This window comes from Mustela putorius, unplaced genomic scaffold (genome assembly GCF_011764305.1).
Source record: "Mustela putorius furo isolate JIRA1106 unplaced genomic scaffold, ASM1176430v1.1 tig00003944_pilon_pilon_pilon, whole genome shotgun sequence".
NCBI lineage: Eukaryota > Metazoa > Chordata > Mammalia > Carnivora > Mustelidae > Mustela > Mustela putorius.
The window spans coordinates 4,206,846-4,231,900 of NW_025422088.1; the positions used below are offsets into that span (position 1 = coordinate 4,206,846).

Below are 25,055 nucleotides of genomic sequence, written 5' to 3' on the forward strand. Positions count from 1 at the left end.
TCTCCTCTAACAGAAATGACGTCTGAACTCTATGCGTTTTTTTTTTTACCAGTAATCCTCTAAGTACACCCCCCCACACACACACACATGCAACTCTACCCAAAAGAAATGAAAAAGTGAAATGGGTTAGGAATGGAGGCTATAGAAGTTGAATTGTAAAGAAGCAATCAAAATTTTTAAGTCTCTTCTTTAGGAATGGTAATAATGTAAACCTGCAAGAACAGATCCTATATTAACTCTTTGAGTCCATTAGCCTGATTCTGAGTTTATCTCCCAGGCTCTCAGAGTCGAAACAATACCATGAGCATGACAAAATTGAGATCATGATGTTAGGGGGAGAAAATTAAAAAATAAAACTTAAGAGAAATGAAAAGTATTTATCCAGGTAATTCAAACCCATTTTTAATACCTTGATTATATTTATGTACTCCCCTCTCAATATTGATAAAGGAAATTTCCAACTTTGAATGTTTCCTGGTCTTGAGCTTCCAGGGAAGCTATACTTGGTTCATTTTGCATGGACGATATGTATAGGTGGCATAAAAAAACTTTGCATTGACACAGGCATTGGTTTCAACTATGGCAATGCCACTGTAAAGTTTTATTATTTATTGGGAAACTAATATCTCATTGGTTTGGGAAGATTAAATGGTATACTGCAGATAATTGCTTTAGCATATACTTAGGCACATATAAAACTTAGCTGAGTTAAACCCCTCCAGACAGGTCAAGTAACGTGCTCAAGGTCTCACTTTTTGTGTTAGGAAAGAAACTTAGCAATCCAGATTCCTCTAAGAACACTAAGAATTGAGACATTTAGGGGACTGGCTGAATCATAATCCTGAAAGTGATTGCAGCCAGATGTAGGGATACTCGGCCTGCACTGTCTATCAGGCCCACCACCATCTTTTTCCGTTGGAGGCAGGCTGGAACTACATTTCCCAGAGACCCTCAAGCTGCTTCCGGTGCAGCGCGCCGGGGCTCTGCTTTCCGGCTGTATCTTTTACGTCAGTTCTTCCAAAGAACTCCCACAGCAGAGGCCGAGCGTCTGAACATGGGTTCTTTAGTGACTAAGCCTCTGGAGCCAATTAAGGTCGCCGCGCCTCCTAAGGCCACCAGCTCCGTCGAGCCCGCGCCCGTCGCTGCACCTGGAGCGCCGACCTCTCCAGCGGAAGCCCCTGTATTTAATAACTGCTGGAGCTGTCGCGTGCTTTCAGGGGCGGGGCTGATAGGGGCGGGCGGGTACGTCTACTGGGTGGCGCGGAAGCCCATGAAGCTGGGATACCCCCCGGGCCCAGGGACCATTACGCAGATGGTCATCGGCATCAGTGAGAGTCGGGGCAATGCGGGGCCTTTGGGCAGTGGGAGAGGGAGGGGCGGGTGGCAGCCGCGTGGGCGGGTTGCGGGCTGGTCACGTGGCGGAGGTACGCCAACCGAGAAGCAGGGGCGGGGAGGAAGTTGTTGGGAAGCTGCTCTCGTTTCAGACTGATGAATCACAGTATTGAGAACTCTTACTAGCTTCACTCTTTTTAATCCTAACAATAGTTATTAAAGATAAGTACGATCATAGCCATACTTTTATCACCGCTGAGCACACTAAGGCTTAAAGACTAAGAAATACTGTGTTCAAGGTCAGATAATCAGGATGTGGTACAGCGAGCACCAGACCCAATTTTTTTTTCCTCCCCGCTCCAGATCCTGGAGAAAGTCTGAGTGAGGGTACATAATTTTGGTTTAAGAAATAGGGCTTTGAAGTCTCATTTTAGACATGAATTGTGAGCCCACATTCTGTGTGTACCACAGGTAAAGTGGCCCACAGTCCTTATCTGTACAATAATAATGTATTATTATTATAAATGATTGTTAAACTGTCTTACAGTAAAATGCAGTAATTCATTTTACTCTTCAAGCCAGTTGAATGGGTTTTCAGATCCCTTACTTCTTAATTAGATTTCCCAAATCAATTCTCCTTAAGAAACTCTTGCTTGGGGAGGTAACCGATTTTTTTTTTTCCTCTTAACTTTCTTTTCTTTTTCTGAGTTTCACTCTTAAGAGAGAAATGTAATGGCAGTGTATCTCGGAGTGTTGTGAGAATTAAATAAGATGGCATTTACAGAAGCACCTAGTAAACTGAGGTGTAATGTGCATGTAAGGTACAGTTTGTTTTTGTTTTCTTTTTCTTTCTTAGGCATTGCTTGTTGGGGTGTAGTCATCCTTTCAGACCCCAAAGGAAAGGCCTTCCGTGTTGATTGAAAGTACTACCAGTGAATTTCTCATCTGTCCATGTCCCAGGACGCCAGAACAAGTATGGGACTTAGGGATATACTGGACAAATGGACATTGACAGACTTTATTCCTGAGGATACCACAAGACTGAAGAAAGGAGGAAATGATAAACCAAGTTGGAAAATGAACTAAACTATTATTTTAAATAGTTCTCTTTACTTTTTCTATAATTGGGTCAATGCCTGTTAATAATCTAACACTGGATTGGCATCATGCAATGTGCAGAAGTACATAAAACTTTTTTATCTGTGTACTGCTCATAATTTTTTCATTGGTGGTAAGTGAAACTTTAAAAATAGTCCTGGTGGTTTGCCCAGGGTCATTCAGCAAGTCCTTGGTGCATCTAGGATTGTTCAGTTCTCGTTCTAATCTTTCAGAACTAGGATGATTTCAAACAGGCAAGAATTACCTTTATGAAATAAAAATCAGTAAGTAATTAAAAGTACCAAAAAATTTGAGAGCAATTCACATTTATCATTAAAAACAATAACATTTGGTTCTTTGTCTACAACTGCTGGAAGTGATTCTGTGATGAAATTGACATGCATTTGAGATAATGACTTAAAATTTGACAGTTCATTTCTGTGCTTCCTACCAGTCTTTTTCACTTCTGATATATACCCCAGCTTTTTCATAAAATTATACTTAACAGTTTTTCAGAGCAGAAAGATAGTTAAGTTCAGCTGCCAATCACAGTGTGTAAGTTTTCAAAGATTGGTTGAGCAACTCCCATCAGACCTGTTGCTCTCTAGTATGTAGAAGTGCCTGGATCTAATGCAGAGTGACTATTCCCAACATTTTCTTAGGTTAAAACAAAGTACATGAATCTAACTTTTGGTCTTGGATTGACCTAATGGGTAAATATAAATATTAATATTATATTATAAATATTAATATTATATAAATATATAATATTATATATTATATAAATATTAATATAATTTTAATATCTCAGAATTTGTACTAGTGTGTAAGCAAATAAGAGCCTTTTCCAAATATACTTGTCTGTTCACTAGAATATTGCCAACATATATTTGGTTCTTCCCAACCTGGGGCTGTTTAACTAGGTTTGAGTAAAATAATTCTTTACTATGTCTATGGGAAGTTTAGTGGGAATAACACCCTCCCCACCCCCAAAAAAATAACGCTTGTTATGTTAAATTTGAAACTAACAGTTTTATTTCTTTTTCTTTTTTTTTAAACTTTGGAAAAGTTGCTTTGACTTCTGCAAGTGCAAAGTCAGAAATCTAGTTTGTTTTAGAGATTTAGTTTCATCTTCAGAGACAAAAGGGATATGCCACTTTAGTCCTGCAGTACGGGAAGTACACACAGTACTCCTATTATCTTCCCTTTTGTTGTGGTTGAAGTGGGGTGAGTAGGGTAAATAGGCTCAAAAATCAGTGGATTATAACTCACTAATTAAGAACACCTTTTTAATTATGGTTCATGGGCTTCAGAATCTCTTTATCATATGGAAATAAATTTGCAAAGGCTCATAATTACTTCTAGCAAAGGAGAGGGGATAAAGTACAAATAAGGGTAATTTAAAATGACCTTACAGTTCTCCTTAAAACACAAACCAAAATGTGAACATATATGTGGACACTAACAATGTGCATGATGTCCAAGGTATCTATTAACTAAACGTCTACATAGTACAGACTTAAGTATTGCAATGCAAGAAATTATTACACTGGGGCACTTAAGTGGCTCAGTTGGTTAAGTGGCCAACTCTTGATTTTGGCTCAGGTCATGATCCTCAGGATCACTAGCCCTGAGACTTGAGATTCTTTCCCTTTCCCCTTTCCCCAGCTCACACATGCTCTCATTCTCTAAATAAATAAAATCTTCAAAACAAAAGAAAACCATTGCAACATCTCTTGGTCCCTTTTTTTTTCCTTTCCTTCCTTTTTAGGTTTTATTCATTCATGAGATAGTGTGAGAATGAGAGCGGGGAGAGGAAGAAGCAGGCTCCCTCCTGAGCAGGGATCCTGATGTGGGGCTCAATCCTGGGACCTCAGGATCATGACCTGAGCCAAAGGCAGATGCTTAACCAATTGAGCCAGCCAGGTGCCCTCTTGTTCCTTTTGTGTATTGCATTAACTAGCCTGGAATCCTGTGACCAGCTACTACCAGTATGTCTTGAACATATGAAAGGACCCAAATAGAGATTGAGCCTCAGGATCTTGCTATATGTTAGGAAGGAGAGGTGAGGGCTTCTCTCTTCCCAAGCCAGTTGTTGAGACTGTTATTGCTGGGAGCACTGCAGTGTTCCAAGTCCAGATCAATCTAAAAAGTTACAGAGTTTCACCTGACTGAGACCAATTCTAAAGACCATACTTACAGGTTAAGCATCTCAGCGGTGATATGCACTTCAGCCTCAGCATTTGCTCCTTGTTCCTTTTTATTAGTGGCTTCTCAGCATGGTTGTGTCTGAATTAGGGGCCTCTTGAATGAAGCCAGCTGATTGGGTAACAAAATAAATTGCTCCTAAATTAAATATATGTTCAGGGCAAGCGTATGTTCAAGTACCCCCCCCCCCCTCACCAAACCAGCCTTGGCCTCAACTGATTTATTGCTGGGACTACATTGATCAAACCAACACTTCTCAAATCTTGCTCAGGAATAGTAAGCAATTTTGAGTCGAAAAGCCACTTTTATTTTCAATGGCAAATAAATCCTTGCCTTCACCCAATGGTTATATAGTTGTTAGGGGCACAGAGTCAGAGGTGAAAGACATAATTACACATCATTTATAAGTATCCTAAGAGTATGGCGAGGAAATATGTCACTCTTCTAAATTGGCCTTTCAGATACTCAGCAACATGTTCATTTGTAGGAGTGTAGAGAAATAACCCAAAGGGCAAATGTTAAGCAGCAATGCTGCTAAAAATCACTGCCCAGTCTTGTGACTGAAATTGCATGTGCTTCGGCAATGTGGTAGGCAAGATTGTTAAGATGGACTAGAAACGTGGTGTACACACACTTTCTCCCAGTTACTCAAATACCATTCTAGGTGCTGCTCTGAGGGAAATTTGTAGATGTAATTAAGGTCCCACATCAGCTGATCTGAAGACAGGGAGGTTATCTGGATGGGCTAATCACATAAGCTCATCAAATCTTGTTCTAGAGGTCAGAGATGGGAGAAGTTAGAGATTAGAAACAAGAGGAAGATTCAGTGTAAGGCCAAGATACTGTAGGACTAGAAGAAAGCAAACATCCCTGTGAGCTGCCACTGGGGGCCATGTGACTAGGAAGTGCAGGCCTCCTGGAGCTGTTGAGAGTGATAGCTACAAAGGAAACTGCGACCTCAGTTCTACAACTACAAGGAAATAAATGCTTCCAACAACTGTAAGCTGGGAAGAAGGTCTTATGAGACCAAAGAACAGACCCAACACCACCTTGGTTTCAACCCAAGGAGACTCCAAGCAGAGTATCTGGTCATGCTGTGAGATTGTGAAATAATACATTTGTTTCATTTAAAGTCTCCAGGTTTGTGGCAATTTATTACACAGCAATAAAAAACAAATACAATGAGTCAGGTGTGTTTTATGGTATCATAGTCATAGTAGATGGAATGCCAGACCAAATATGCACCCCCTATTCTGGATATTCAGGAATTAGCAAAAAAAATTCATCTAATAGCATTTGTCTTTACAATTACTGTCTTTACTTGTTCTTTTACTGGCAGCTTTCTTGGATAGTTTTTTCTTCTGTTTTCTAGCTAAATTGTTCCAAATTGTTCCACTGTTGAATACACATAGGCACGCAAGTGTGCACGCGCGCGCGCACACACACACACACACACACACACACACAATTACAGCACCCTTTTTATGTGCCAAGCGTTATGCTAAGTGCTTTGTAGGAATTGTTAAATACTCACAGCAAGCCCTGTTTTACAGTTGAGCTAACCAAGGCCTGGAGCAGGTAAGAAATTTCCCAAAGCCTCAGGAAACGAAGCAGTAGCGTCTTGGTGAAGAGCCTGAACTGGGAACTGGGGATTCATGTTGTTATAATTACTTTCTTAGCATTCATTCTCAAAATGTTCAGATGTCAAAACTGGAAATTTTGAACTCTGATTTTCCATTTTTAACTTGGTTATCTCTTAGTTTAACATGGATCATTAATCTCTTAGTTTCCTCTTTATAATTGAAATTCCATCATTTGTCACTCTGATAGCAATTTGAATATTAATCCAGGACAAGAAATTCACATCTCCCTGAGCAGGCTCATACATTTCCATGACTTTACCCTAATCTCTCTCCTGACTTTGGACGATTCTCCCTAACTTCACACTCTATTCTCCAGCCACAGTAGGGCATCGACTTGCCTGTCTACAGACACCAGCATCCCAACTCGACCCGGATGAATTTACTTCACCCCAACCTACTACTCCTATTTGCTATCTCTGTTCATGGCATTTCCACTTCATCAGCTGACCATGCTAGAAACTATAGAATAATGTATGGCTCTATTTACTCTCATTCTTCACCTCTGATCTGTTAGCAAGTCCTCCTTATTTAAACCATTTAATGCTCTTCCCTGGGCATTCCCATTGCTATTGTTTTGGATGCCTTATCATCATTCCTAATGTAGATTACTAGGATAGATTCTTAATTTATACTTGTTTCCAGGAAACCCCTCTCATCCTCCCTCACACACTAGTCAGAGTAACTTTAAAGCACATCCCACCTAAAAACCTTTCAGTATCCCTGCTGCACACAAGGGGAATTCCATCCAGACTCCTTCCCAGGAGAAGGAATGCCCTTCATTAGTTCACTTTCCATATCTTTCCACCTTCATCTTCTACTCCTTGACTTGTTCCGGCCCATGTTCCTGCCACTCTCATTTAGCCAACTCTTCCTAAAGATGTCACTCTCCATGCCTTTGCACCTTCTGTTCCTTCAACTGAAAAGGATATCCTTTTGTCTCTGATCCATTTGGAAAAATCCCACTTGCCCTTCCAAGCCCAGCCCAAATGTCACCTCTCCCGCAAAGCCATCCCTGAAAAGTCTTTTTGTCGTTATTTTCAGGACAGTGCAACCATTATACTTTGTATAAACTTCTAACACTACAATTAAAAGTTTGCTCAGTAATTATTTATGCATCTGTCCCTCCCCACTGTGAACTCAAAAAGAGGATTGAACTTTGTCATTTTCACGTTTCTGGTCTCCAGCACCAAACATTGTCAGGTACGTGGTTCATATACAGTAAATATTGATTAATAAAAAAGGATTGAGGGGCGCCTGGGTGGCTCAGTGGGTTAAAGCCTCTGCCTTCGGTTCAGGTCATAATCCCAGGGTCCTGAGATTGAGCCCCACATCGAGCTCTCTGCTCAGCAGTGAACCTGCTTCTCCCTCTCTCTCTGCCTGCCTCTCTGCCAGCTTGTGATCTCTTGCCTGTCAAATAAATAAAATTTAAATAATAATAAAAAAAATTAAAAAGGGTTGAAAAAACTAATGAGGAAGAAAAGGGCAATGTTTGTTCCATTTGACAACTTCAGTATATCTCAGGTATGATTCCAGACCCAGCAGCATGAGTGTCACCCATGATCTCGTTAGAAATGCACATTCTTAGCCCTGTGCCAGATCTACCACTCAATCAGAAACCCTGGGGGTGGATTCCCAATCTATATTTTAACAAGCCCTCAGGCTGATTCAAATGAATGTTAAATTTGAGAACTCCTGGTGTATTTGAACCTGACTGATGTGTACAGCAGATCTCAGATGTAATGTAATGAAAACAAACAAAACATCTAATGGAAGCCATGAGACCCAGGTTCTAATGTCAGTTCTGCCACCAGCTCCTAATTAGCTCTTGAGCAAGCCACTTAAACTTTTAGAACATGTTTCCCTCTGTGAAGGCAGAAGACTAGGCAATCTCTAAATTCCTTTTCCATCATGAAGTTTCTCTCGTTGTGTGGAAGAGATATACTCTCTGATGCTAAAGGACAGAGATGGCAGTAGAGAACAGAGAAAACTGAAATAGCACTCTCTGCTGTGATGGTGTGAGCCTGCCACAGAAGCTCAGACCTTTGGTCCTACAGGTTCACTCTCTAGTAATCTGAAGCAGCAAACGCTTCATGCTTCGCAGGAATTTAGTAGTCCCTCGCCTCAAGTAACGCACCAGCCAACCAAACAATTCTACAGGGAGGAACAGGGTGTTTTCTGACCCTCTTATGATCAGATCATTCTTGGAAGCATGACACATGTTTACCCTCTCCTCTTGTGTGTAAGTGCTCAAACATTCAAAATATGGGAAATCAGGAAGAGTTGGGGTTGGTCGTGGTGTGGTAGTATATGTGTGTGTGGTCTCTATTTCCCATGAACCCAAATAGGAAAATCCCTCCTTCAGTTTCACTCTGCATAATACTGGTTTAGTGATGTGAATTAAATTAAACATGTTATGTTATCCAGGCTGTGTCTAGAATAACAATAAGCCTCAGCAAAGGAAAATATTCTGTCAGTGAGTGGGCAAAGCAGACCAATAAAAAATGCATATTCTGCCCCATAGAGGCCAGAGACCAGAGGTACCAGATTTTATATATATATATATATTTGATATTGTTTAAAGAAATACATATTTCATAAATGTCATATATATGTATTTATTGTTTAAAGAAATATATATTCATAAATATATTATATCTATTTGACCATTATATATTAATTATTAAAAGAAATATGTTTTATAAATATGTATATAAACATATATATATGTGTATATATATATATGTTTTAAAGAATGTCCACCTATATGTGAAAGTAAGTGGACACAGTAAGTCCAACAAGTGATTTTATCACTCTAATGGCCAACTATAAAAATAGTCCTTTAGGCCTGGGACCTTAAGCCAGTACTGGTGAAAATGCTAGATATCAAAAACGTTTCAATAACTAGAAGAAATATGTCTTCATTTCCTTCAGCGGGATTATCATTTTCAGGTACCTCAGATACATTAGATTAAGATTCAGTCCAATATGCATTTCTTAGTCTTTGTTATATGCCAGAAACTCTGCTTGGTGTGTTAGGAATATTACAGGGTTCCTGTTCCTAGAAGTTGAGTATAGTTGGAGACACAGACACTTTAAAAAGTGATTATTATATAAGTAAGGATTATACACTGGGTACATGGGAGCAAGACAGAAGGATATTTTAGATCTTACTAAAGATATACAGAAATCAAGTCTGATATCTTACCTGGAGCAAAGCCCAATCAAGAGTCAGACATATTCTGGATCACCAGGAGGATGAATAAAGCAGACACATGTCAGGAGGAAGGACTACGAACACTCCTATCTAGGCATGTCATCGGCATCTACTCTAAGGGGAAATTCTCAAAGTTCCTTGACTTGGGGTTGCTTTGAGCAGCATGCTGTGCAGCCGTGCTTAGAACTGTGTGACAGGGAACTGCAAAATGCCTGTCAAAACCCTTGACAAGTGAAAGACAGGCAAACTAGGGAGGAAGCTTTATCTCCCTCCTCACCAGCCTGTGAACACCTGTTACTAACCGAGGAAGCTGAGACACACATTTGGCACATGTTGGCAGCACCATCAGAGTCAGCCCCTCCTCACAATTGAGTGAAAACGTGATCCTTTTTCTGTGGGTTCTGCTGCACAAAACCCAAGTTCCTTTTGCTGTATAGTTATCAGAAATGAGAGCAAGAGATGATAAAACTCAAGCTGGTTTTACCATGGCTGAATATGGGCTGGCCAAAAATTTTGGCAGCATTCTTTCTGAGAAAAATCACGCTAACACCATTTGCAGGGAGTTTTTCAATTGACAAACACCTTAATGAATTTATACAGTTGGCTCTATAACAACCTGAGAGAATGGGTACACCATCTCCTATAGTCCCCATTTTATAGAAAAAGAAATGAGGGTGGCTTCAGGCGTGTGAGGGACTGTACAATCACCAGTAAGAAGCAGATTTGATTGTGTGAGTACAGGTCTTTGGCATGTTTGCTGGACATTGGTTCTCAAAGAATTCAGAAAGATGTGTCTACTTGAATTCTAGCCTTCTGGGTAGAAAGTAGTTCAGGTTGCATCTTTCAAAGCAACAGAAATTCAATCGTCTCCCTCAAAGTGCAATAACTGTTTTTGGAAGCCTTGAGGCTCACAAGGACTGGAAAGATGCCAGCAGAAGGTGTGCTGTTAGCCAGTTGGGAGCCGTCTGCCCCTTATACAAGCTTATGAAATGTGAAAAGTCATTCTGACCAAGTTTTGTGAGGACTGAATACTTCATGAACATGATGCACCAGACAGTCAATGAAGATCAGTATCTTAGTTTTATAAAATACAAATAATATATGACTATTCCGCTTGCCTGCTGATTGAGGACTCTGGGTCTGGATGTAGGGAAGAGACTTCTCTCCTAGTGTTTGTGAAATTGAGTGTTTTTGGCCATATCATGGATTACAGACAGATGCCAGAAAGGCAGAATTTAAAAGCAAAACAAAACAAAACTTGATAACCTGCACATTGCACAAGGCATATTTGTACTTGCAATTGGGCTCAGTTCATTCCAATTTTTTTTTTTTTTACTTTAGAGTGTTTCATTTAATTAGAAATGTAATTTAAAATAAACAGCAAATTGAAAATAAAAAAAAAAGAAAAATGACAAATTCTTTCCAGAAAAAGTTCTTTTCAGAGAGGGCTCTAGAGTTGGCTCTACAAAATACCAGCTGCTGGTTTGTTTTATTATTACTTGGTTTAAATATATCCATGGCTGAGGGGGAGGAGGGCAACTGAGAGCAGCTTTGGCTTCCTGTGATGCTTGATGCTTATTTCACCAAGTTGTTTGTGGGACTGACAACATTTTCCATGAGGAAAATTTTCTATGAGGAAACCCCATTAGACATGAGGTCTAAATGAATATGTAGGTTGAGTTATTTCTCCAGCACCTATAGACAGTCTCACTTCCTTATTTGGAAAATAGGTATGATCTTACCCATCTTACCCATCTATGACTTTTTCACATAGATCAAATAAAATAAAGGGATATGCAAGTCTTTGAAACTGTGCATAGGACTGTACTAATTTTATTCGCATCTCTCATTCAGTTGTACTTTTTCAAAAATAGGCAGTGCAGCTCTTCAGAGTGGTGCTACCAGGCATTCTGAATTTAAAACCTTCCAAGCTATCCTATTCCTGTGCAATATTAGCTATTCTCCTTTGGAACCAATTTAGCTGTTCAAAAACACCACTCTGATACTGATTCTTGCATAAATAACATTATTTCTTGGAACTTGCTTTCTGAGAGATAATCTTACTAAGACTTGTAGCTTTGACTCCCTCAAATTAGAAGATGAAACATCATGTTTGCTCCTTCCTTCTCCAAATAGTTCACATACTGTCCTATGATGCCTCTTCCCTTTCCTCTGGTTTTTGATGTGAAATATAGCATTTCTTTCCACGAGGATGCCATTCAGAGTCCCAGCTGTTCAGGGCTATGGCCACTTCGTCTTAAAAATTGGAGTAAAGGGGCACCTGGGTGGCTCAGTCATTTGCCTCTTGGTTTCAGCTCAGGTCATATTTCATGGGTTGTGGGATCGGGCCCTAGGTCAGACTCCATGCTCAGCAGGGAGTCTACTTGAAGATTCACTCCCTCTTTTCCTTCCCCCACTCATGCACTTGTTCTCTCTCTCTCAAATAAATACAGATCTTAAAAAACCAAAACCAAAACAAAACGAACAAACAAAAACTAAAGCTCATTAATAAGATAACTTCATCTTAAAAAAATTGGAGTCAAATGGAACATCCCACCTGGGCCACTCTACTCCTAGTGCACTTTCATGAAGTTTTACTTACTAAAAAGCCTTATGTGGTATTTAGACCAGTTAACACTGATATTATTTCTTGAACTCAACTCTCTCCTAGGGTTTTGGCTGAGGAGCTCCATGTTGTACTCTCTCTCTATATATGAACTTTATCTGAAACATCATGTCTAGTTGAGGGCTTTTCTTTTGAGGTTTAGAAAACTCTGCTGATCTTTAAAGATTATTATAAGATCTTTGTACTCAGGGTTTTCTCTTACTGAATGTGGCTTTCACTTGTTTTCTTAAATGCAGATTATATATGTATGAGAAATATATATTACATATACTTTATAAAAGATATATATTTTTAATTAAAATAATACTCAAATAAGATGCCAGTTTCTAACAAGTCTGTTTTGTTTCATTTAGATATAACCGGTATGGAACAAAGAAGGAGGTCAAGGTTATTTTCTTTGTTTGGATTCCAGTTAACATACAGTGTAATATTAGCTTCAGGTGTACAATACTGTAATTCAACACTTCTGTACATCACTCAGTTCTCATCATAATAAGTGCACTCCTTAATCCCCACCACCCATTTAACCCACCCCGCAACCCCCTCCCCTCTGGTAACCATCAATATGTTCTCTATACTAAAGAGTCTGTTTCTTGGTTTGTCTTCCTCTGTCTCTTTTTTTCCTTTGCTTGTTTGTTTTATTTCTTAAATTCCACATATGACTCAAATCGTATGGTATTTGTCTTTCTCCGACTGATTTTGCTTAGCATCGTACTCTCTAGCTCCATCAATGTCGTTGCAAAAGGCAAGATTTCATTCTTTTTATGACTGAGTAATAATAGTCCATTGTGTGTACCACCTCTCTTTATCCATTCATCAGTCCCTGGACACTTGTGATGTTTCCATAATTGGGCTATTGTATATAATGCTGGGCTATTGCAGATAATGCTGGTAAAAACATCCAGGTGCATGTATCCTTTGAATTTGTTTATCCTCTGAGTAAATACCTAGAAGTGCAGTTGCTGGATTGTAGGATAGTTCTATTTTTAACTTGTTGAGGAAACTCCATACTATTTTCCAGTGTGGCTATGCCAGTTTGCATTCCTACCAACAGTGCAAGAGGGTTCTCTTTTTCCCACATCCACGCCAACACCTGTTGTTTTTTATGTTGCTGATTTTAGCCATTCTGACTGGTGTGAGGTAATATCTCCTTGTGTATTTTTTTGTTTTGTTTTTGTTTTTTTCATGCCCAGCAATGAAGCCAATCATGGGGCTTGAATTCATGACCTGAGTTAAAATCAAGAGTTGGATGCTTAACCTAATAGGCCACCCAAGTGCCCCATCTCACTGCAGTTTTGATTTGTACTTCCCTGATGATCACTGATGTTGAGCATCTTTTCATGTATCTATTGGCTATCTGGATGTCTTCTTTGGAAAAATATATATTTATGTCTTCTGTTCACTTTTAATTGGATTATTCATTTTTGGGGTGTTGAATTTTAGAAGTTCTTTATAAATTTTGGATACTAACCCTTTATTGGGTATGTCACTTACAAATATCTTCTCCTATTCTGTAGGTTGCCTTTATTTTTAATGACTGTTTCCTTCACTGTGCAGAAGCTTTTAATTTTGGCATAATCCCAATAGTTTATTTTTATGTATGATTCCCTTGCCTCAAGAGACATATCAAGAAGAAGTTGCTATGGCTGATGTCAAATAGATTACTGCCCATGTTACCTAGGATTTTTACAGTTTCATGTCTCATGTTTAGGCCTTTAATACATTTTGAATTTATTTTTGTGTGTGGTGTAAGGAAGTGGTCTGGTTTCATTAATTTGCATGTTGCCATCCAGTTTTCCCCACAACACGTTTTAAAAAGACTATCTCTCTTCCATGGATATTCTTTACTGCTTTGTTGAACAGTAATTGAACATATAGTTGTGAGTTCATTTCGAGGTTCTCTATTCTGGTCCATTGATTTATATGTCTCTTTTTGTACCAGTACCATACTGTTTTGATCAATACAGCTTTGTAATATAACTTGAAGTTCGGAATTATGATACCACATGCTTTGCTTTTCTTTTTCAAGGTTGCTTTCGCTATTTGGGGTCCTTTGTTGTTTTATACAAGTTTTAGGATTCTTTATTCTAATTCTGTGAAAAATGCAATTAGTATTTTGTTAGGGATTATATTAAGTATGTAGATTGCTTTGGGTAGTATAGACATTTTACATTATTTTTGTTTTTCCAACCCATGAGCATGAATGTCCTTCCATTTCTTGGTGTCATCTTTAATTTGTTCCATCAGTGTTTCATAGTTTTCAGAGGAAAGATCTTTCACCTCTTTGGTTAGGTTTATTCCTAAGCATTTTGGCACAGTTAAAAATGAGATTGATTCCCTAATTTCTTATTGGTGTATGGAAATGCAAGATTTCTGTACATTGATTTTGTATCCTGTAACTTTACTGAATTTGTGTATCAGTTCTTGCAATTTTGTGAAGTCTTTTCCAGGTTTGTATATAGCATATCATGTCATCTGCAAACAATAAAAGGTTTATTTCTTCCTTGCCAATAAGATGTCTTTTAAAAATTATTTTTATTAACATATAATGTATTATTTGCCCCAGGGGTACAGGTCTGTGAATCATCAGGCTTACACATTTCACAGCACTAGCCATAGCACATGCCCTCCCCAACGTCCATAACCCAACCACCCTCTCTCTCCCCCTACCCCCCAGCAACCCTCAGTTTGTTTTGTGAGATTAAGAGTCTCTTAGGGTTTGTCTCCCTCCAAATGTCCATCAACAGATGGATGGATAGAGAAGATGTGAAATTACATGTGTATGTGTGTGTGTGTGTAAAATTTCATATATGTATATATGTATGTAATCTCATACACACGCATACACACACACTCAGACACACACAATGGAATACTATGTACCCATCAAAAGAAATGAAATCTTTCCATTCGCAATGATGTGGATGGAACTAGAGGGTATCATGCTGAGTGAAATAAGTCAATCAGAGAAAGACAATTATGATATGATCTCCCTGAGGAATTTGAGAAGCAGAGTGGGGGGGTTGCCAATAAGATATCTTTTATTTCTTTTTGTTGTCTGATTGCTGTGGCTAAGACTTCCAGTATAATGTTAAATAACAGTAGCTAGAGTGGTCATCCTTGTCTTCTTCCTGACAGTAGAGGAAAAGCTCTCAACTTTTCCCCATTGAGGATAATATTAGCTGTGAGTTTTTCATATATGGCCTTTATTATGTTGAAGTTTGTTCTCTCTAAACCTGCTTTGTTGAGGGTTTTTATCATGAATGGGTGTTGTACTTTGTCAAATGCCTTTTCTGCATCTATTGAAATGATCATATTATTTGTGTCCTTTCTTTTATTAATGTAGTGTATAATGTGAATACTGAACCACCCTTGCAACACAGGAATAAATCCCATTTGATCATGATGAATGATTTTTTTAATGTATTGTTGAATTCAGTTTGCTAGCATTTTATTGAGAAATTTTGCATCCATATTCATCATGGTTATTGGCCCATAGTTCGTTGCCTTTTTTAGTGGAGTCTTTATCTGGTTTTGGTATCAGAGTGATACTGGCCTCATAGAATAAGTTTGGAAGCTTTTCTTCCCTTTCTATTTTTTAGAATAGTTTAAGAGGAATAGGTATTAAGTCTTCTTAAAATGCCTAATAGAATACATCTGTGAAAACATCTGCCCTGGATTTTGTTTGTTGGGAGTTTTTTTGATTACTGATTCAGTTTCTTTGCTGGTTATCAGTCTGTTCAAGTTTTCTATTTCTTCCTGTTTCAACTTTAGTAGTTATGTTTCTAGGAATCTGTCCATTTCTTCCATGTTGTCCAATTTGTTGGCCTATAGTTTTTCATAATATTCTCTTATATTTGTTTGTATTTCTATAGTGATGGTTGTTTTTTCTCCTCTCTCATTTGGGATTTTATTTGTTTGGATCCTCTCTCTCTCTCTCTCTCTCTTTTCTTTCTTTTTTCTTTTTCTTTTTTTTTTTTTTTGATAAGTCTGGCTAGAGGTCTATAAATATTATGAATCTTTCCAAAGAAACAGCTCCTGGTTTCATTTATCTGTTCTATTGCTTTTTTTTTTTTTTTTTTTTTTTTTCGTTTCTATATCTTGTATTTGTGCTCTGATTTTTATTATTTTCTTCATTCTGCTGGCTTTAGGTTTCATTTGTTTTTCTTTTCTAGGTCCTTTAGGTATAAGGTTAGGTTGTTTATTTGAGATTTTTCTTGATTCTTGAGGTGGACCTGTATTGCTATATATTTCCCTCTTTGGACTGCTCTACTGTATCCATCCCAAAGGTTTTGGACCATTGTGTTCTCATTTTCATTTGTTTCTATTTTTTTAAATTTCTTCTTTGATTTCCTGCATAACCCATTGATTGTTTAGTAATATACCACCTAACCTCCATGTATTTGTGGTCTTTCCAATTTTTTCTTTTTGGTTAACTTCTATTTCATAGTGTTATGGTCAGAAAAGTTGTATCCTATGGTTTTATTCTTTTTGTATCTGTTGAGGCCTGATTTGTGACCTAATATGTGATCTATTCTGGAGAATGATCCATTCTGGAGAATGTGCACTTGAAAACACTGTGTCTTTTGCTGTTTTTGAAAGGAATGTTTTGAATATATATTTTAAGTACATCTGGTTCAGTGTGTCATTCAAAATCATTGTTCTCTTACTGATGTTCTGTTTAGATGATCTGACCATTGATGCAAGTGGGGTGTTAAAGTCTCCCACTATTATTGTATTACTATCAATTCGTTCCTTTATGTTTGTTATTGTTTTATATATTTGGGATCTCCCATATTGGTGCATATTACTATTGTCATATCTTCTTGTTGGATTATCCCCTTCATTATGATATAGAGCTTTTCATTATCTCTTATTATAGTTTTTATTTTTCTTTCAAATTTTTATTTAAATTCTAGTGAACATATAGTGTAATATTGGTTTCAGGAGTCAAATTTAGTGATCCATCACTTACATATAACATCCAGTGCTCATCATAAGTGCCCTCTTTAATAACCACCCATCTAGCCCATCCCCCAACCCACCTCTTTTCATCAACCTTCAGTTTGTTCTCCATCATTAAGAGTCTCTTATGGTTTGCTTCCTTCTCTCTTTTTTTCCCTTCCCACATCTGTTTTGTTTCTTAAATTCCACATATAAGTGAAATCAGATGGTATTTTTTCTTTCTCTCACTGAATTATTTCACTGAGGTTAATGTACTTTAGCTCCATCCAGGTCATTGCAAATGGCAAGATTTTATTCTTTTTGTTGGCTGATCTATATCTATCTATCTATCTATCTATCTATCTATATATTTATATCTGCGTCTTCTTTATATCCATTCATCAGTCGATGAACATTTGGGCTCTTTCCATAGATTGACTATTGTTGATAGTCTCTGTTTTAAAGTCTAGTTTGTCCAATATAGGTGATGCTACTCTGGCTTTCTTGTGACATCCATTTACATGACAAATGTTTCTCCATACCCTCAATTTCAATCTGGAGGTGTTTTTAGGTCTAAAATGAATCATCTATAGGCAGCATATAGATGGGTCTCATTTTTTTATTCATTCTGATACCTGAGTCTTTTGGTTGAATCATTTAGTTCATTTCCATTCAAAGTAATTATTGATAGCTATGTATTTATTACCTCTTAAGCTATGTATTTATTACCTCTTATTACTTCTTTTGTTATTGTTTCTGGAGATTTTCTCTGATCCTGTCTTATCTTTGTCACTTTGGGTCTTTCTCACTCAAAGAGTTCCCTTTAATATTCTTGCATGGCTGATTTAGTGTTCACACATTCCTTTAATTTTTTTTTGTTTCCTATTTTTTTTTTTTCCTGGAAAACTCATCTCTCCTTCCATTCTGAATGATAAACTTAATGGATAGGGTATTCTCAGCTGCAGATTTTTCCCATTCAGCACATTGAATATATAATGTCACTTGCTTCTAGCCTGCAAAATTTCTGTTAAAAAAATCTCCAGCTAGACTTATGAGTCTTCTCTTATAAGTTAAGAACTTTTGTCTTGCTGCTCAAGATTTTTTCTTTATCACTATATTTTGTAAATTTAATTACAGTATGTCTTGGTGTTGGCTTGCTTTTGTAGATTTTAATGGGAGTTCTCTGTGCCTCATAGGATTAGGGAAGTTTTTACCTATTATCTCCTTAAATAAATTTTCTGCCCCCTTCTCTCTCTCTTTTTCTTCTGGGACTCTTATGATAAAAATGTCATCATATTTGATGGAGTCACTGATGTTCACTAAGTCTAGTCTCATGTTCCATAATTCTTCTTTCTCAGATCTTTGGTCAGTTTCATGGATTTCCTTTACTTTGCCTTCTAGGTCACTGATTCATTCCTGTTTTTCCGGCCTGCTGTTCATTGTATCAAACATGCTTCCAATCTCATTTATTGTATTCTTCATCTCTGATTCCTTTTTTAACTCATTTATCTTGGTGGTAAGAGTCTCCCTGATGTTTTCTATTCTTTTCTCAAGCCTAGTGACTGTCCTTGATTGGTGCTTTAAATTCTCCATCAGGCATGTTACTTATATCTGTTTTGCTTAGATCTCTTACCATGGCCTTATCTTATTCTTTCATTTGGGATAAATTCCTCCATTATGGCATTTTGTCTAAGTCTCTGCCTTCTTCTCTGTGTTGAGAGAGCAAGTTACGATTCCTGTTCCTGAAGGTAACAACTTTATGAAGAAGAGGTCATGTAGTGTTCAGGACCTGGCACTTCAGAAAATATCTCTGGCATGTCCTTCATGTGTTTTGCTTTTATTCTGGCTCCTCTATCCTTCAGGCCAGTCATCTGCAAAAGTTCTCCTTGCCTGTTGTGGGCAGTATTTGCTCTTTGCCCTTAATGTGGTGAGTTTTAACTAGGTGTGTTCTGGTCTCTTTGTAATGAGACCTGATACTACTTCCATGAGAACTGAGGCCCTGTAGAAGTCTCTGGTCAGGAGACATGTTGTGGGCAGTGGTTTGTCCTGGTCTTCTGGGGGAGGGGCCTGCCATGCTGGTACTGAGAAAAGCGTGACTGAGAGGGGCAGTCCCAACAGAGCACAAGGGTGTTGGGCTTGATGTAAGCAGTTAGGCAGGCAGTGTCAGCTCTGTGCTGCTCCCTGCAGGTGGCTCTGTGTTTATGCTGAGGGGTAGAAGAGGGAAGTGGTGTCAGCCAACTCCTTTGTTCCTGGAAAGGCATCTCCTTGAATGCAGCCTCTTAGGGAAGCCCTCTGAGAAGAGTGAATAAATCTCCCCTCTGTGTGCTCCAGGCATTCTTCAAATTGTTCTTTCCATGCTGCCTGCCCCCAGGAGCAGGACAGTGACCTCGGGCTCTATCCCAGCTAAGTCTGCTGACTTTTAAAACTCAAGGCTTTAAGCCCCATTGGTTGCAAGAACTCACAAAATTCAGCCCCCCTCAGTTTCCAGGCCAATGGCTTTGCGGAAGTGTTCTTGTGCATTTCCTTGTGTGCTCCTCTTTCTCTCCCTCTACTCCACAATCACAGTTCTCTCCCCTCTACAGCACCTGTGATCCCTTTCTCCTCTAAACCACTCCATTTGCACTTCCTACTTTCTTTCATGGGGCCTCTCCTCTCCCTTTAGTTGTGGAGTTTGTTCTGTACTTCTTCAGGTTGACTTCTGGGGTATTTAGGATGTTAGGATAATTATGTTTGTGGGACAAGACAAGACATGGGTCCTCCTACTCCACCACCATCTTTCTGCTGACCAACCAGGAAGTACAAGTTTAGACTAATTCTCAGTGATCTTAGATAAACCAATGGTAATGATTCTCAACTTTACACGTCTTGACCCAAAGTCTTCCTGAGCTCCAGATTCATATATTCAGTTGCCTTTTGACATAGCTGCTTGGATGACTAATAGGTGTCTTGAATTTAATACTCCCAAAACCGAACCAAAATCAAGAAATTCTCGATTTCTCCTTTTACTTTTCAAATTTGCTTTATCTCTTTGTCCCTTTCTTAAGAAGTGCATCACCATCCTCTCAGTGTTCATAACAAAAACCTAGAGATCATCTCTGACTCTTCCTTTTCTCTTTTATTACATACTTAAGAAGTTAATTAACAAAGAGATCATTCTACTGAGGTTGCTCTAATGTCATGGTAGCCTTCATAAACAAACGAAAATGTAAACTTGTAAGTGCCTCAAGGTAATGAAATCAAAATATGAAGGACAACCAGTCACAAGAAGCCAAATATGCTTTAAGCTATAGCCAATCAATAATTTCCTCTTTCTTCCCACACTTTCTATTATATGGATCTTCTCCCTGGCTTCTGTCCAGAGTGCTCCTAATCACTTCTGGTTTAGCGCTGCCTGATTCAAATAAATTTTTACTCAAATAAACTCTTAAAAATTTTAATAGGCCACAACTTATCTTTTAATACACTCAACCCACAGCAAATCCTGTTAGTTCTATCTTCAGAATATTCCTAAAGTTTGACCCCTATACCTACATCATCCTGCTTCAGGTCACCACAGCTGTTACCTGGCCTATTATAATCCTCTCCTGACTGATTTTCCTTCTTGTCTTCTACCTCCTACACTTTCACCCCACATAGCAGGCAGAATGACCAATTCAAATGTAAATTGGATCATGTCATATTCTTCCTTAAAAACCGCTAATCACCGATCTTTTCATATCACACTTAGAATAGATTCTGAGTTCTTTTGTTTAGTGGGTTTTTTTTTTCTTTTCTTTTGAGATATTCTATGATTGAGCCCTGGATAGTTGTGTGATCTCTTAAAAGCCCAGGATTCCTTGTTTTATTTTTGGGTTTAGATCTTGCTGTATTATGCACAGAAAGTCAACTGTGCCAAAAAAACAGTAGCATAGGGCACCTGGATGGCTCAATGGGTTACGCTTCTGCCTTCTGCTCAGGTCATGTTCTCAGGGTCCTGGAATGGAGTCTTGCATTGGGCTTTCTGCTCAGCAGGGAGCCTGCTTCCTCTTTCCTCTCTCTCTCTGCCTGCCTCTCTGCCTACTTGTGATCTCTCTCTGTCAAATAAATAAATAAAATCTTAAAAAAAAAGTAGCATAGGAGGCAATGAGCTAGCTATCATCTTACAATAACCCTTAAGAACTTGCTCTTAAATTTTCTTCTGATTAAATGTCTCATTCCTTAGAATTTATGTTTATGGAGTATAAATTAGTATAGCTAATACCATGGGTACAAATAATCTAAATGTCCTCAATTAAGCAAACCAAAATGTTGGTGAGGTCTGGAGGCTTAGGGCCAACCTTCCCATTTCCAGAGGGCTTTACACATGTAGCCACAGAGGCAAGGACAACCTCAAATCATTCTGTTTGAGTTCCTAATTTTCAGGTACTTCCCAAGCCATGTATTATAATCAAATGATCAGTCTGATTCTGATTACCTGTTCCAACATATCCTGTAGGTGTAGTCAAATCATAAATTATCTATTGAATGGATTGTAATGAAATAGATTCATGCAGAAATGAATCTGTGTATTTAAGGTGGGGAAATAGACGGACAGACCTCTTTCATAATGTTCATGACAGCCATCTCTTTTTGGCTTCCATTCAACATGAAGAGTTTTGAAGTTAATTTATTTTTTTAAATTTTTAAAAACATTTTACTTATTTATTTGACAGACAAAGATCACAAGTAGGCAGACAGGTAGGCAGAGAGAGAGAGGAAGGGAAGCAGGCTCCCTGTGGAGCAGATTCTAACACGGGGCTCCATCCCAGAACCCTGGGATCATGACCTGAGCCAAAGGCAGAGGCTTTAACCCACTGAGCCACCCAGGTACCCTGAAATCAATTTAGAATAATCCCAGTACTGTTCTTTACTAATGAATAAAAAGGGTGGCACCTTTCACTTTTAAATACCCTTACTTACTTACATACTTACTTAAGTCAAGTGCTCACAGAGAACACAGAGGATGTAAAAATTGTCCTTTACTCTGATACACAACTTTCACCCTATAATCATCCCGAAGACAGAGTAGCTTCTTACATTTCAGAGTTGTCTACCCAGCCTACCTTCAGAGTCTTTAGAAAGCAAACCCATCTCTCTATGATTGATGTCTATTTGACCCCTCTGCCTTTCTTTCTGGAGGCCTTCCTCTTCTTCTCATGTATTTGATATAAGTTAACAATTATTTGTGAATGGGAATGTGTGTAGTGGGGAGGATAGTACTTAGGATGCTGCAAGGATTCTGCCAGAGGAGAATGAGTAAAACAATAGAATAGTTCTAGCCTACCAAAACAATCTCTGCATAGGTAGAGTTTCTGTTTCTTTCCTCACTTGATATGCACTACCAAATTCTTCTTTTTGCAATCCTGATTTTAATGTGTCTATTCCCTGTAAAGGAGGAAGAATGGGAGAGAGAAATAAATTTATCATATCACAATTAGCAAAATCAGAAGAGGAGGGTTTGGAGGAGACTTACTCATGACATTTTTTTTAGAGAAAACCAATGCAAGGGTGTCAAGAAATAGTAGCAACAACAACAAAAAAAGTTGGAAAAGATAAAAAGACAAGGTTTTAGAACCCAGCATGTTTTTTCTTATATTATGAAACAATACAATACTTGTGTACATTCTACACATTTGCTCAGAATCCCACCTGAGAATGTCCCATAGATCTGGTTCTGCTTTGGCAAGTTATAAGTGAGAGCGAAGAACAGAAATTGCAATGGTTAGATTAGCTCTTGACTGGCAGCTTTGTTGCCAGAATTACAGCCAACTTTAAACCCAGGGTTCATGAGGCGTATTACCTATGAACTGAAAAGAAAAATCCACAACACATCGGGCACCTGAGATTAGAAAGTGCAAACCATTGTGCTCAGCATTCCAACTATAGTCCTGAAATACGTCAGACAGAGTGGGGAGCCATAAAATGTGAAGTCCAAAGGCTGACTGAGTTGTCACTGGAAGGTTCATTACTAACTCTGATGTGCTCCTTGGCATTTACCCAGACAATCTGAGGCTATGACATTAACATGCAGTTCTTTATGTGAATCCAACAGCTTTGCTGTTTCCCTAGAAAGAAATGTGAGAGGGGCAAACCTAAAATATTTTAATTTCTTTTGCAGTTTCGCTAAAAGCCCAGAAAGCTTTGGATATATATAAAAGATGTCATTAAAAATAGAAGTGTAAGCCTTTTTGTGATTTCATTCATATATTTTTAATGATAAATGCTATCCTTGTTTCAGATACTTTTCAAATAAATCTGCATGTGCATCTTCAAAAATATTTAAATGACTGTAGAAAAGTGAACTATTCCTTCATACCACCAAAGATTATTAAATTTAAAAGAAAAGATAGAGAAAATGGCCTTTCTGCTTTTTATAACAAAGCAATCCAAAGGTCTTTTCCAATTGAGAAGAGTAGCTTCCAAACATGTATCTAAACATATATCTGCGTCCAAGGTTTGGACTGCTTTTTGACAACACATGACATAAATCCTGCTTAGGGAATAATTGCCTGGGATTGTGCAGAGTTACCAGGTCATTTAAATCGATGCTATGTGCTATTGCACACTTAAAATTATTTATACTGCTCTTATCCTAGCTACAATCTGTTCTCTCTCACTAATGCAGTGGAGAGCAATTTACTCCAGAATACCAAAGTCCTTCTGATTTCATTTTTGCTCCCACATCTGCTGCTGTGAGCGCAAGTCCTAGAAATAAAACCAAATAAAGAAGCACATGGAAGCTTTGGGGAAAAGTGGGTTTTAGAGTAAATATCAATGAAATCTTCAAAGTTCTGTTTCTGACACTTGGTTCTAATTAACTTTAATGGTTGCTTGCAGTTGTTCATTTGAGTGGTTTGGAGATCTTTCTTTCCTCTATGTCCTTCCCTCTTTCCCTCCCCTTTTTGTTGTTTTTGTTGACACAGACATTTTGACGCAGGATTGAGGCAGAGGGTACACTTTGGTGTTTTTCATTTGAAATGAGGCTGAGGTCTGTGACTCATGTTACTTGCTCCATTAAAGCTGTTGGCTGTTTGTGAAAAGTGAGAGTTAGTGATCAGCAGAACTCAAACTCTAGAAGATATCAAACATGAACATTAATTTAAATCTCAGTTGTTTTATTCTTAAACCTTCATGTTAATTATACCCACCTGCAAAGCTGTTGGATTTCTTAATTTTGTTTTTTTTTGTTTTTTATTTTTTAGTTTAGTTTTTGTTTTGTTTTGTTTGCTGAAGAAAAAGTCAGAATCTAGTTAGAAATGAATTGAAAAATCAGACGCTATAGTTTCTGGATAGTTAGTGGAAAATCAAATTATTAAATTAAATTAAGAGGCACTTGGGTGGCTCAGTCGTTAAGCGGCTGCCTTTGGCCAGGTCACGATCCCGGGGTCCTGTGATTGAGCCCCACATCGGGCTCTCTGCTCAGCGAGAAGACTGCTTCTTCCTCTCCCACTCTCCCTGCTTGTGTTCCCCCCCTTCTCTCTCTCTCTCTCTGTCAAATAAATAAAATCTTTAAGAAATTAATTAATTAAATTAAATGAACCTCCTTATTACTGTAAACTAAAATCAGATGTGCTTCTGACTATTCTGTGGTTCCACAGTGGGAATCTAGGAATTGCAAACATGCTAGAGATTAGAATATGAACAATTCCATTAGTTTTCCAGAGCTTTTCATCATGAATGACCAAGAATCTTTTAGTAGTTGGTTGCCTATCCCAAACCCACGTCTTTCTTCTCTGCTAATAACATGATAACTCTATTCATATGTCTAGCCCATAGGGAGGAAATATTGAATATTCTAGCAACAAACAAACAAAAACCTCACAAGATTAACTTTTTTCCCTTGACAGTGATTGGTTTAAGAGTGAGCATGTGATCCAGTTCTTTCCAAGAGATTAGAGGTCAGCTTGATGAGAATCTTGTGAGAAGGGTTTCCTCAGTATTAAAACAGACATACAGAATGAGATGGACCCTC

At 38.2% G+C, this 25,055-nt stretch overlaps 1 protein-coding gene across 1 annotated transcript; it reads left to right on the forward strand.

Annotated features, from left to right (window-relative positions):
- The first annotated feature begins 993 nt into the window (after nt 1-993).
- Nucleotides 994-2,537, forward strand: DMAC1 (distal membrane arm assembly component 1). Its single transcript, XM_004778693.3, has 2 exons — nt 994-1,328; nt 2,189-2,537. The coding sequence occupies exons 1-2, from the start codon at nt 1,055-1,057 to the stop codon at nt 2,251-2,253; spliced, it is 339 nt and encodes a 112-aa protein (XP_004778750.1). The 5' UTR covers nt 994-1,054; the 3' UTR covers nt 2,254-2,537.
- Nucleotides 2,538-25,055: the final 22,518 nt, after the last annotated feature.

What these genes read in the sequence shown, in the direction of transcription:
- DMAC1 (XM_004778693.3), top strand. Translation starts at nt 1,055, where the DNA reads ATGGGTTCTTTAGTGACTAAGCCTCTGGAGCCAATTAAGGTCGCCGCG. An exon ending in GCAGATGGTCATCGGCATCA is followed by an intron (nt 1,329 to 2,188) that starts GTGAGAGTCGGG and finishes TTTCTTTCTTAG; the next exon opens with GCATTGCTTGTTGGGGTGTA.